A 13,895-nucleotide genomic window follows, 5' to 3' on the forward strand; every position below is an offset into this window, starting at 1 on the left:
CTTCTCTGGTCTCCTTTGAGAATTGATAAGATTATTTGTTTTCGTAGACACGTCACTGTAGGTAAAGTATAACTGCAAGTTCTTTCTCATCTTGTACAAGCAGAATTCTATTACCTGTCGGCTTTTAAAGTCTTTGCTAGGTTTGTATTTGCCTCTATTTGCATGTAAGTATGTTGATCCCAGGACTTCAGTAGTGATTTTATATTGTAATTTGTTCTGAAAGCATGTCCTGTAAATCTTTATATGTGCCTCATGTATGCACAGCTTCAGTCACAGTGATATACCACTGTACAGTTTCTCTTTGGTACATACTTGGGTCCTTGGGTCAAAACCAGGAGAAAACCTAATGGGATATTCAACACTCTTTTACCTCCTTCTGTCCGTCTGTCTGAATTTGCAGTGCTGGAGATTGGATTCAGGGACTGTTGTATTGTGGGCAGGCACATTACCACTGAGGTACATTCTAGCCCTTTTAAAAAGCCTTTTATTTGACCAGACTGACGTTTACCCTGTGACCTATAGTCTCCTGAGTAGCTGGGATTAGAGGTTTGCTCCTCCAGGTCCAGCTTCACTACCATTTTGTTTGGTTGTTCTTTACCTTCCCCACCATACAGTCCACCTGCTGTTTATTTTCAAAGTTCTCTGGTCCTCTGTTAGTTGCTCCTGCACATTTGCTCCCCCTTCCCATATGTGGGTACATATACATACACACATGCATAATGTCTTAGTTAAGGGTTCTATTGCTGTGATAAAACACCATGACTAAAAGCAACTTGAGTGGGAAAGTGTTTATTTTACCTTACAGTTGATAAGTCTGTCACTGAGCGAAGCTGAAGTAGGGATCCAGAGGAAGAACTGGAGTAGACGCCACAGAGTACTGCTGACTTGCTCCTTCTGGCTTTCTCAGTTTACTTTCTCACACAAGACTACCTACCTACCAGGTTTGGCACTGCCCATAGTGACCTGGGTTATCCCACATCAATCAGTCAACCATCCAGTCAACCAATCACTCAATCAAACAAACAAAATCTCACAGGCCAATCTAGTGGAGATTTTTTCCTTTTTTAAAGAATTATTTATTTATTTTATCTATGAGTTCACTGTAGCTATTTTCAGACACACCAGAGGAGGGCATCGGATCCCATTACAGATGGTTGTGAGCCACCATGTGGTTGCTGGGAATTGAATTTAGGACCCCTGGAAGAGCAGTCAGTGCTCTTAATGGCTGAACCATCTCTCCAGCCCCTCTAGTAGAAGGTTCTTAATGATGAGGTTCCATTTTCTCAGATGACTCTAGCTTGTGTCAGTTTGACTCTAGTTCTAACAATTGACCCATTGTCAACTGAACACACAAACATTATTTAACTAGAACTTTTCTTATATGCCCCAACTTTTCATATTAATATTACAATATAAAATATTACAACTTTTAAAAGTCCCACATTCCCCCTATCCCCAAATTCAAACATACAGTTGGGTGTGGTGGTGTATACATTTAATCCTAGCAAAAGCAGACATCTCTGTGCTCTGTAAGTTTGAGGCCAGTCTGTTCATACATAGAGACTCTGTTTTTAAAAAACCAAAAAAATAAAAATAAATTCAAATACTTTAAACATCCAGTTTCTCTAAAATATTTAGCTTCCCTAAAACTCCAAAGTGTCTTAACTGTGGAGTACTTGTGAAAAAATAAGCTAAATTATCCAAGAGGGAAGAAGAATCCAGGCACAGTTAAAATCCATTGAGGATTCAGTAATGATCTTCTGGGCTCCCTAGGGCTTTAGTTCTCCAGCTCTGCTGCTGGCAATATAAGCAGCTTCTTTGCTAGGCCCAGACTGGCTTCACTCCACAGCTGCTGTTGTCCTTGTGATTGTCCCATGGTACCAGCATCTCCAAAATGTTGAGGTCTCTGCTGTTGTGGGCTGACCTTTCCTGGGCTCTCTTGAGAGACTCTGGCCCTGCCACATGGTGGCAGACCTCATCTCTGCATGGTTCCTCATGTCTTCAAAACCAGTACCACCTGGGAAATGCTTACGCATTACCAAGTTCTACTGCCAGAGTGAAGTTCTCCCAGCTACTCTGAAGGCTGAAGATGGAAAATCACAGTAAATGCTTGGCCCCTTCTGCATCACCGTTTCTGTGTGCTGACTCTGAGGAAACATTTCCCAGACGATTTCGTCTCAATGATCCTTGTGTCATCTTAATCACAGCTGATTGTTAACCCTCAGCTGACCATTATCAATTTTATTATCCAAGCAAAGGTTTTCACTTCAGTGGTCTGGTCTCTTGTTAATCACAGCTGATTCTAAAGCTCCTGTTGACCAGAAGCACAGATGTTAATTCAATTTCAGATGGCTCTGATAGAGTTAAGGGCTTTCTGTGTAGTATTAGCTGTCTTGGAACTTGCCATGTATACCAGGCTGGCCTTAAATTCAGAAATCCTCCAGCCCTAGCCTCTGCCTCCTGAGTGCAGGGATTAAAGGCATGGGCCACCACTGCCCAGCCCCAATAGAGTCCTGAAGGGACTCTCAAAACTTCCCTCTGACACTTCACAAGCAAGGTTTCTATTCTATTGTCTGCACAACTCAGAACAGTCTTATCTTCTAAGCTCCTACAGAACAGCCCACTGAATTCTGAATACTGAGTGGCTTTTCCAGACAGTGCTGGCTAGTTTTATGTCAGCTTTATACGAACTAGAGTCATTTAGGAAGAGGGAACTTCAACTGAGGAAATATGCAGCTAAATTGGCCTGTGGACAAAGTCCGTGGTGCATTTTTCTTTTTGATTAATTGATTTATGTGGAAGGGCCCAGCTCACTTGTGGGAAGCTCCACTCCTGACTTGGTGGTCCTGGATGCTATATAGGAAAGTAGGCTGAGCAAGCTATGGGGCACAAGCCAGTAAAGTAAGCAGCATTCCTCTTTGGCCTGTGCATCAGCTAGCTCCAGGTTCCTGTCTTGAACACCTGTCTTGACTTCTGAAGGTGATGAACTGTGAGGTGGAATAAATTCTTTCTTCCCTTTGCTTTTGATCCTGGAGTTTATCACAGCAGTAGAAACACCAAGACAATTCAAAGTTCAAATGCCACCCCAATCTTCTCCAAAACACATGGTCAGGTCTGTTTGTCACAGCAATAACCCACAACCTAGTACCAGTTTCTGTCTTAATGTTAGGGTTTGTGTTATCTTAGCCCATTTGGGTGTATCATCAATGGAAGTATTCTAGTACCTGTATGTTAGACTTTCCCATTGTCTGCAGTTTCATACATCTACTGGGGATCTTGGAACATACATACCACAGCTAATAGATAGGTTACTATTATGTGACATTCTAAATACATAACTTTTTTTAGTCCCTCAGGAAGTTCCTAGTGCTTCCTTGTCTTCTGACTGCCTTTCCTCCCATCTTGGAATGTAAAGGCTGTTAATGCATGACTCGTAGTTAGTTATGGATCAGTAATATTCCTTCTGGTTCTGCTACATGGTATAGTGGAAGGGACAGTAAAGGCAGATTGTCATAGCTTTGATTTACAGCTCTTCGACTTAATGCATGAGTTAATGCAGGAGTTTTGCAATCTAATTCTATTTTTCTTATATTTACAAAGGTTTTTAAAGTTAGTCATAAGAGAATGGGTCTGTGGTGCTAGCACTTGAGAGGCTAAGCAAGAGAATATTACATTCTTAGACACAGATCTCTCTACTACAAAGTAAAAACAAAAAAGCTAGCTAGTGAAATGTGTTTACAGAGTGCTTTTTTCTTTTGTTTTTGGTTTTGCTTTTTGAAACAGAGCCTTTACATTCATCATGGGACTCACAGTATAGCTTAGGTTGGCTTTAACTCTGCAGTAATTCTGGAGTCCTTATGTAACAGGCATGAGCCAGAGTGCTTTGAGACTTAAATAAGATTTATAAAGTAATTAGTATACGGCCTGTTAGAGAATAAGTGTGATAAGATGCAATTTCGTACAATCTCTTTATCAAGTTTACTTACAGTGATTGGACAGCTAGCTACTCTGAAGCAAGTCATCTAAGTCATTTTGGCAGTGAGTACTTCCGGGTGACTTGGCAGTGAGTACTTCCGGGTGGCTAAAAAGTGTGAGGTTGAACCTAGGAGTCAAGAAAACCTTCCATAGTAAGTTTTGATAAAACCAACAATAGACTACAACAACCTTTTGCTCCTAGAACTCAGAAGAAGCACTAGTGACACTGGTCATCCTTTCTCTAATTTCTCTTTGTAAGTTGAAACTTAATTCCTGAAACTTTTAGGTGCACTGTTTAATGGAGGTGTGTATAGTGTCACAAAGTTATAATTTAACGAGTCTAGTCCGTGTTACTAGATTTAATTTTGATTCCATAATAAATATATGAAGACTTAGGATCAGCTTAATTATTTTCCTTTTTATCTTAACTCTTAGACAGGATTTCTTACTGTAGACCAGGCTGGCCTCAAACTCACACAGAGAGCCTCTTGCTTTTGCCTCCTAAGCACTGGGATTGAAGATGTGTGCCACCTCCACCCAGCAAGATTCTTATTCTAGACTATGATGTTAAAAGAGGTTAAAAAGCCTTCGGGTTTCTCTGAACAAGTAAGTTAGGTAGTAAAGTGAGCCTGGATGGGTAGAAGAGTACTTTGGTCGTTGGTCTTTTGGAGTAATGGGGCTAGGGTAAATGCATGTGGATTGGGGGGTTGGGAGGTACTGACAGATGGTGTAGCTGAGAACAATCTGAGATATCACTTTTCCTTTCTTTCTTTCAAGATTTATTCATTTTATGTCTGAGTACACTGTAGCTGTCTTCAGACACACCAGAAGAGGGCATCAGATCTCATTGCAGATGGTGGTGAGCCACCATGTAGTTGCTGGGAATTGAACTCAGGACCTCTGGTAGAGTAGTCAGTGCTCTTAACTGCTGAGCCATCTCTCCAGCCCCCAAAGCTTTTCTTTTTGATTGTTAATGACATTTTTATTAGATTATTTTAAATCAACACTTAATACCATTATTAACCACAGTGAAAAGGGGAACATATTTAGGCTATAGAGGTATTTTTGAAATGTTCTTTAACACAGAAATTTGTACATGAAACAGAAGTAAAAACAGACCGAGTTCAAGCTCCGTTTCCTCCACGGTTATGTATGTGCCCTCAGATCTTGGAACAAATCAGCTTTCCCTGATCTCTTATGGAGGCTCCATGGAGTTTCTGGTTTTGAGAGGGCCTCATTCTGTGTGGCACAAACTAACCTGGAACTCAATAGTCCTGCTTTAGCATCCCAAATGTTGAGATTACACCATGCCACATTGTGTTATACATTTTAAAAAATTTTTAAAAATTTAAAAATATTTTTTAAAAGTGTGCTCAAATAGTTAAGCTTGTTAGTTTAATGAGAAATGGGATATTTGTGACAACAGCAAACGTTGTTTCAGAGTTTTAACCTTTCTTTTTATAAATAACCTAAGATGAAAGAGCACCCCAAGAATACGTACTGTATTATTATATGGTACAGATTATTTTGGTTTAGTTAGATATATCTAAAATATGCTAACTTTGAATTCCTTTGAACTGTTTGGTTCATAGGGCTTACAAATTTTATTAATTACATTTAGAGTGCTGATGTGGTGGTCTGTTAGATACTCCGTGCAACAAATTAATTTTAATGAATGCCTATATTTTTGGTTTGCTTTTCAAGATAAGGTCTTGTTATAAAGTCTGGATGGGCCTTCTTTCTCCCTCAGCCTCCTGTGCGCTGAGATGATAGGTGTAGGTGACCTCACTTGGCTTAGTATAGTTTTTACTTTGTCATATTTTTTTTCTTTTTGGCTTCTTTTGAACCCTGTAAAGGATGAACTATTATAAAAGGATGTGCTATTTAAATAATCCTGATCATACAACTAAAATTTTGTATCTCCTTTGGAACATAAATATCTAGGAAAGGGTATTTTGGATGGGACTTTGTGGTACAGCAGTGCTTTTGTGCTTCAGCAGTGGCACAGAAAAGAAATATATTAGGACAGAAAGCTTGGGTGCATTATTAGGGAACTTAAAATCTAGCCTGCAATTTTTTTACTTCACTGTGAAATAGCTGGGTTTTTTGCATGTGAACAATTCCAGCACCTAGGATTCAGGAGCAAGAGAATAGTGAATTCAAGGCCAGCCTGGATTACACAGAAAAACACACACATGCAAAAAATCAGTGAGATACAATTACTTTAAAATGTTTTTTTTCCCCCTCCTTCAGAATCCAGCAACTATCACGAGAATACTCCTTAGCCACTTCAATTGGGATAAAGAGAAGCTAATGGAAAGGTAAGAAATTATATTGTTAGCTTTGCACTTAGAAGTAACAGAGAAAACCCACTGAATTGAATTTATGAGCAAGAATGGATTTATATAACAGTATGCATGTAAGTAATAATTGCTATAATTTCTTGTATTGAAAAATTTACAGTGAACTTAGTGTTTACGAAATTCAGGTTAAAATCTGCTTTATTTTGGAAATGAAATGGAAGCTTTATTTCAGCTTATTAGATAAATCTTGAAAATCACAAACTAAAAATACATTTTAAAAAGCACTTGAAAACTTTCTTGGAACACATAAGATCTCCCTTAAGATATACTATTTATGAATGTTAAATCTGTATCAGTCATAATAAATGATGTTTACTCAATAAAAATGAAAGGAAGAAATTGGTTAGGTCTCCTAGCTGTCAAACTAGATGCTTGGCTTGGTTCTCTGATTTTAGAGAAGGGCTCTGTTCTGTTGGATGTTTTGTTTTTATAAAGTTTACCTCTCAAAATCGGTCTAGTTTTAAAAGAGTAAAAGTTACTGGGATGGAGATTGGCAGTATTAATCACCCCCTGGGTTCATTAGATTGGATATTTGGTGGCAGTTGTCAGGGTAACAGCTTCCTTTTACACTTACCAGCTTTGGAAAAATTGCAGCTTGCTAAAAACTGAGAATCTAAGTATTTTGAGAAATGAGTGGAACCATTTTCCCATTTGAGTTCATATTCGAAGAGTTGTTTAAGTCAGATATTAAAAGTGATTTGGAAATATAACTTCTTTTATACACCTTGTATCTGAATTATAACTTAATAGTAACTCTATTAATGAGTACTTTCTGTTAGATATTAGTTGATGTTATTCTTCTGGAAGTTTGTGTTGGTTGGTTGGTTGGTTGGTTGTTTGGTTGGTTTTTAGACAGTCTTACTGCAGCTCTGCTGGCTTTGGCTATATAACTCTATGTAGAGCAGTCTGGCCGCAGACTCATAGATCTCCCTGCCCCTGCCTCTGCCTCTGCTGTTGTCACTGTCTCTGTCTCTGATGAAACTAAAGACACGTGCCAACATGAATTATCTCCTGCTAGTTTTTAGGGCTAGAAACTATTGCTTCCCCCTTATTTAATAACTTAACATTTTGAGAGTTAAGTTCTTCAACTTGAATTTTGTAATGCAAAGCCCTGAACATGTTTGTTGGTCCCTAAAACTCATGTTAAGCATGTTACATTCAACTTTCCCTTTGTGTATGAAGGATAAATGCTTCTTTGATCCCCGATATTGTTATCTTTACTGATATCAGTGTTCTTGATATTATTGTCATTTGCTTTCAGGCTTATTTCACACCTCTTCTAACAAAAAGTTTCAATTTACATTACAGTCTTGGGGTTTTCTTTTGTAACACTGCTGAATTCATTTTCCAATTAAATATTTTACGTAAATGTGATGTGAATTTAAAACAACAACAACAATAACAAAACCCCCAGGTTTCTAGCTCGGCAGTGGTGATGCACACCTTTAATCCAAGCACTCAGGAGGCAGAGGCAGTCATATTTCTGAATTCCAGGCCAGCTGTTTACAGATCGAGTTTCAGGAGAGCCAGGGCTACACAGAAAGACCCTGTCTCAAAATAAAACAAAACAGAACAAAAATTTCTGACAAAAGCATTTTATGTACTTTCTAATTCTAAATATTCACCCATCATGTGTTATTTGCTTTTAGATACAACTTTTTCAAGTAACATGTAGGTGATTTTTTTTTAAAAATTTAAAAATTCTAAGTATTTATAATAATTTCTGTTTAGATTTAGCTATTGCTATTTTTTTTTAAGTTGCACTCTCCCATATTTTCTGTTTGTTTATTCTATTGGGTTTTTCTTTTGTTATTCTCTAGTAGCATTCATGTTTTGTGTTTCAGTTTTCCTTATAGTTAGTTTATACATAACAGATGTAAAACTAAGTTTAAACTGGGTTCAATGTCTGTATTCATTTTCTATATGACACGAACATTAACATATTTGTTCTTTTCTATCCTTTTCTCTTCACCCCTCAGCTTGATAAGTTGATGATAATTGATTTTTTTAGTAAGCAGTAGCTGGTGCTGTTTCTTCTCTACCTCCCTGATGTGTAATAAAATCTTTTTGAGGGCAAGTGTGCATGCATGCATGTGTATGGGCATGGGCTTGTAGAGGTCAGAGGACATCTGTTAAAGAAAGAACTCTTAAGTCAAATACACAAAGAACTCTTAGAACTCAGCAACAACCTGATTAAAAGCTGGCTAACTGCTGGCATGGTAGCACAACACCTTTAATTACGGCACTTGGGAGACAGAGGCAGGCAAATCTCTTGAGTTCAAGGCCAGCCTAGTCTACATAGTGAGTTCTAGGCCAGCCAAAACTACATAGTGAAGCCTTGTCTCCAAAGGAAAATGAAAAAAAGAGCACATGCTTATGATCCTGTCCATTGGGAGGTTGAAGCAGGAGGATTAAGCTTCAGAGGCCTGGTTATATAGGGAGTTCTAGACCAGTCTGAGATTTATATTCAGCCTTATCCCCAAAGGGAAGGAAGTAGAGAGGGAACAGCTGGCAACTTTAACAGCCATGGATGTCTGTGATGGGAAATAAATATACTTACAGATGTTTAACATAGGGGCTGGAAATATGGTGCAGTGCTTAAAAACATTCATTGGATGAATGTTTTGGATGAGTGATGATGTCAGTATAGGGTTATTGAATATACCATTTTCTGGTAAGCTTTTGATAGTAGGTTGTACTAGTAAAGGAATGTGAGAAGGGTGGCATCTTTCTCTCTCCTTCCTTCCCTCCCTCCCTCCCTCCCTCCCTCCCTCCCTCCTTCCTTCCTTTCTTTCTTTTTATAAATTTATTTATTTAATGCATGTGAGTACACTGTCCAACCTTCAGACACACCAGAAGAAGGCATCAGATCCCATTACAGATGGCTGTGAGCCACCATGTGGTTGCTAGGAATTGAACTCAGGGCCTCTGGAAGAGCAGTCAGTCCTCTTAACCTCTGAGACATCCATTTCTCCAGCCCGAGATGTTTCTTTTTGCTATGAACCAACACCTGCTCTTAAACAAGAAATAAGTTATTGGTAGATGGGATGGAGAAAGAAGAAAAGGTACAAATCAAACATACTTATCTCTTAATGTTGTCATAGGAATTAAATGAAGTGTGTGTGGTGCTGCACACCTTTAAACCCCAGCTTTCGGGAGGCAGAGGCATGTGGATCTCTGAGGTTGAGGCCAGCCTGGTCTACAAATGGAGTTCAAGGATACCTAGGGTTTAAAGAAACACACTGTCACAAAATCAAAGGGGGCAGGGTATTGGGCATAATTGCACTTCTTTTACCAGTAGTTTTAAAAGCTTAGAGATGAAAATTTCTTAGTTTTCTGCCCCCTCCCCCAACAGGTTTAAAAATAGAGTAAGCCAATAATCATGGAATCATAATAGAGTGAAATACTCTGTTTTTTCTCTATAAGGATTAGATGATTATGTGGGCAAGTTCTAACAAACCTTCAAGGAACTGTACATTCTTAATGAAAACTACCTTAGAATATGGAGAAACATAGGAAATCATTAGTGTTAGCCAAGACAAAATAATAATCAAAATTTGGTAAAGATAGCGTAAGAAAATCATGTTTATTATAAACATAGCTGTTTAATTAATAGATATTTAAATAACTGAATGAATTAATGGTGTATAATTACTGTTAGGAATGCAGTAGATCATTGAGAAAAATGAGTTTATATACTTAATACATCAGCAGATTAATGGAGAGAAAGCAAAACATAAGTATAAAAGTTAGTGAAATTGTTAGTAAACTAAAAAGTTAATACTAGTAATTTATATTAAAATTATATTTAGTGCCAAAACACAGTAAAGAATCATCACTTTAGCTAAGAAGTTAGAAGCCAGCCTTGGCAACATGTTAGGAAACCCATTTCAAAACAAGACCACAAATACAAATAGTGGATACCACCACCATTTAGATATGAAAATTCTGATAACATATGGAGCCAGGGCTGTTGACAAAAAAATCTATGATTCCAATTATTTGGAAGACTGAGGTGCAGTCATCAAAAGTTCAAGCTTTACTAGACTATAGAGAGTTCAGAGCCAGCCTGGGCAATTTGGTGAGACTGCTTCAAATTAAAAATTTAAAAAGGCTGGATGTGAAACTTACGACAGAAATTGCCTAGTATGTATGAGGTCGTAGGTTCAGTCCCCTAGTACTGCAGAAAAATATGAAGAACTTAAATTAATGACCTAAAAAAAGAAAAAGAAGGAAGATTGTATGTGAATAACAATGCCATCTGTATAGGAAATCCAAGAGAATCATCTGATAAACCAATAAGACGATTGCCTATTGATCATCTAAGAACTAAAAACAGAATAAAATATCAGTGCCCAAGGTCCTTTCTGTTCCTCCCTTCATTGGAATCCTCAGTGAATAAACACTATTATATTTTAAATAGGCTGATTATAAATTATTATAAATATTATATTTATTAATATAATTATATTATAATATTATAAATAGGCTGATGAGCTTTAGTCACACAGAATCATTATAAACGTGAGCAGTATTGTTAGTGATGCTTGTCACAGTGTGTTTAAATTTGTGTGTATGTGTGTATGCTTGAGTGCAGGTGCCCATGGAAACCAGAAAAGGGGGTTGGATCTCCTAGAGTTGGAATTATAGGTGATTGCAAGTCTATAACCTTATTTTGATACTGGGACCCAGATTTGGGCCCGCCGGCCTGCCCGCCCACCCACCCTCCCTCCCTTTTAATTTTTGAAACAGGATTTCACAATGCAAATACATACTTCTAAGTCTTGCCTCCTCTTTGGTAGTACTGAATTAATTTACCTGTTATTTTTTGTTTATATTGATGTAGTTACATTATTTTTGTCAAAATTATGAAATATTTTCAATTTTCCTGCTCTCTTCCTCATTTTACTGTAATAAGTCATATCAGTGTATCTTTGTATTACATGCCTGTGAGTTCATGGTACTGTAGGAGAAACAGAACATCTATAATTATTATTTACCCCCGTACTTCTTAGTCTACTGTGAAACTAATTTACCACATTCTAAAAATAAAAGTAATTTAGTCTTTAAAGTTAGAAACTTTGGGTAAAGGGTGTAGAAGGTGATTCCGATTTTATTGTCTCTTGTTGTTAAGCAGCTTCTCCTACTTTTGTCTTAGTCTCCTTTGTTGTGCTGGGGATCAGGCCCAGGAGGCATGTGTGTACCAAGCAGTAGCTCTGTCACTGAGCTACACACTAATTCCCTAGTCTCTGAGTCTCTGTGTGTTGGTGTCATGTTTCCCGCCATTCCTCTCCTCCCCTCCCCCCCCCCCAGTGTGTGCCTGCCTGTGTCCACTGCCTGTGACTTTCTCTTCTGTTTAATAGCAGTAGTTTAAATAGGGATTTTTTTCATTTTCTTGGTTTTTCTCATGCTCCTCTGGATGAAACAAAACAGAGTCAGAGCTGCAGCCACAGCCTTGTTATCGTTCCGTAGTGGTCCTTACGTAATGTTGCTTCCTTTACTTCAGATCTTAAACCTCTTCCTTTTCTGGTATACTAGAGTTAGCAATTTAAAACAAGTTTTAAATGTTTAAGTGGAAAAGACATTGAGAAACAAGCCAGGTGTCTGATGTTGCAGTTACCTGGAAAACCATGACAGAATGGATTTCTTGATACTGGTTTGAGAGAGCAGGTCTGCCCCTCCTAAAAATATTTATTTTAAAGACTGAGAATCAGATACAAAGGCTGTGCCACCAGTTAGATACCAGAAGCACTATTAAAGTGGAGGTAGAGGCCTGGTTTCTGTCTGGGGCACAGTTTTTACTGCTCAACTGTGTCAATATTGGGACACTGAGAGGAGTGTTGCAGCATCTGAAAGATGGTTATCCGTCTCTTTATCTGTTGAATTTCCTCTAGCACCTTCTTTTAAGTACTAAGTTTTTTAAGGACTCTGCTGAATGAGTTTCCCAGAGAAAGGAGGGAACAAACCTTTCCTGTTTTGACAAGTCTAAAAAGTTTCTTCTCTAAGCTTTCTATTCTGTCTTATGATGTCTGTTTTCATATTGTAACTAAATAAAATAAAAGCTTTAAATGGGAACTGGCAAGTTAGCTCAGCAGGTAAACAGCTCTTGTCATATGTTCCAATGACCTGAGTTTGAACCTTGGAACTTACTGAGGGAAAAAAAAAAAAAAAAAAAAAAAAAAAAAAACCTCAAAATGCCTGCAAGTTGTCCTGACCTCCACAGATGTACTGTGGTGTCCTTACATGTGCGTACACAGAAATAATGTAATTTAAAATTCTTTAATAATTTCTAGACGCTGACTTTATCTTCGAGGTGATGCTTAGGTTGGGCTTTGAAGAACAGGAAAAACTAGGAAGTTAAGTTAGGTCTGAGCAAGAGACAGTGAGTTCCAAGGACTGACCTTGTGGGTTCCAGAAGTTGTCAAGTAACTGAAGTTGCAAGTATCTTAACCACCACACCATCTTACTGGCTCTAGAAAATATTTTAGTTAGTCCACTTATTTATAGGCTTTTTTCTCTGAAATAGAACTTTATTAAAATTGTGACATGAATGTAAATTATGTATTAATTCTTATAGAATTAATTTTAGAAACAAACCACCAAAAATGGGGTGGGAGAGATAGATGGCTCAGTAGGTAAAAGCACTGATTGCTTTTCCAGAGATCCTGAGCTCAATTCCCAGCAGCCACATGGTGGCTCACAACCATCTGTAATATGATCCGATGCCCTCTTCTGGTGTGTCAGAAAACAGCAACCATGTAAAATCAGTCAGTCAGTCAGTCAATCAATCTTTTTTTAACGAAGCATTAAAAGTCTTTGTGTTGGTCCCCCCCCCATCAGATTCATAATGACTACTTTGTAAACTTTAGATCATTTCAGTTGGTATAAAATGGGTGTGAGTGAATTAGATGGTATGTGTAAGGTAAGAAGAAATGCGGAGTTTTTTGAGGTATGATCTCGCAGATCATACCCATTTGGTACCCATTTACCAAATTTATGGGTTCAGGTAAACCTCCTTAATCAGAGTCCTAGGGCTCTAGTTGTATGCTACCACTTCCTGGTCTTTCCCAAGTTCTGTAGTTGTTCTGAAGCTTACTACTTCTTAGGAGTAAATGAAAGAGAAGGGCACTTAACAATGATGTTAGCCTTTTCTGACTGTGTTTGAAAGGGCTTTGTGATTTTGTTATGAAATACTAATAATTTAGTGAAGAGGTTCCATGTAAAATTGGTGCTTATGTGTGATTATGTGCTTTTTAGCTATCTCTGTGTAATAATATGCTTTATAATAACTTGTTGAATGTGAAAATGAATTTGGTTTTTCAGAAATCTTGTTTATGTAATGACACTCACCATTCTTTTATAATAACATAGGTTTTCTTTTTGCTGTTGTTATTGTTTTTTCCTGTTGAGTTATTTGGGGCGGTTGTGGATGGAAATAGATTGTCTAATCACACTGTAGTGTAAACATTGAATTTCTGTTGTTCTACTTCCTAGACATATGATCCTGAAACAATTTTCTCTACTGGTTACTTTATATCTGAAGTGATGCTGCATGCC

At 37.8% G+C, this 13,895-nt stretch overlaps 1 protein-coding gene across 2 annotated transcripts in view; it reads left to right on the forward strand.

The window, feature by feature from the left end:
* Arih1 (ariadne RBR E3 ubiquitin protein ligase 1) overlaps positions 1-13,895 on the forward strand; it is a 96,778-nt gene that overhangs the window by 26,683 nt on the left and 56,200 nt on the right. Inside the window, exon 2 of one of the 2 annotated variants that reach the window (XM_076925494.1) lies at positions 6,229-6,296. The exons of the other annotated variant lie outside the window; for it this stretch is intronic. Coding sequence (XP_076781609.1) covers positions 6,229-6,296 — 68 coding nt within the window. The remainder of the gene's footprint in view (positions 1-6,228; positions 6,297-13,895) is intronic. 2 annotated transcript variants of the gene reach the window in all.

The sequence above is a fragment of the Arvicanthis niloticus genome, chromosome 26 (genome assembly GCF_011762505.2).
Source record: "Arvicanthis niloticus isolate mArvNil1 chromosome 26, mArvNil1.pat.X, whole genome shotgun sequence".
NCBI classification, from domain to species: domain Eukaryota; kingdom Metazoa; phylum Chordata; class Mammalia; order Rodentia; family Muridae; genus Arvicanthis; species Arvicanthis niloticus.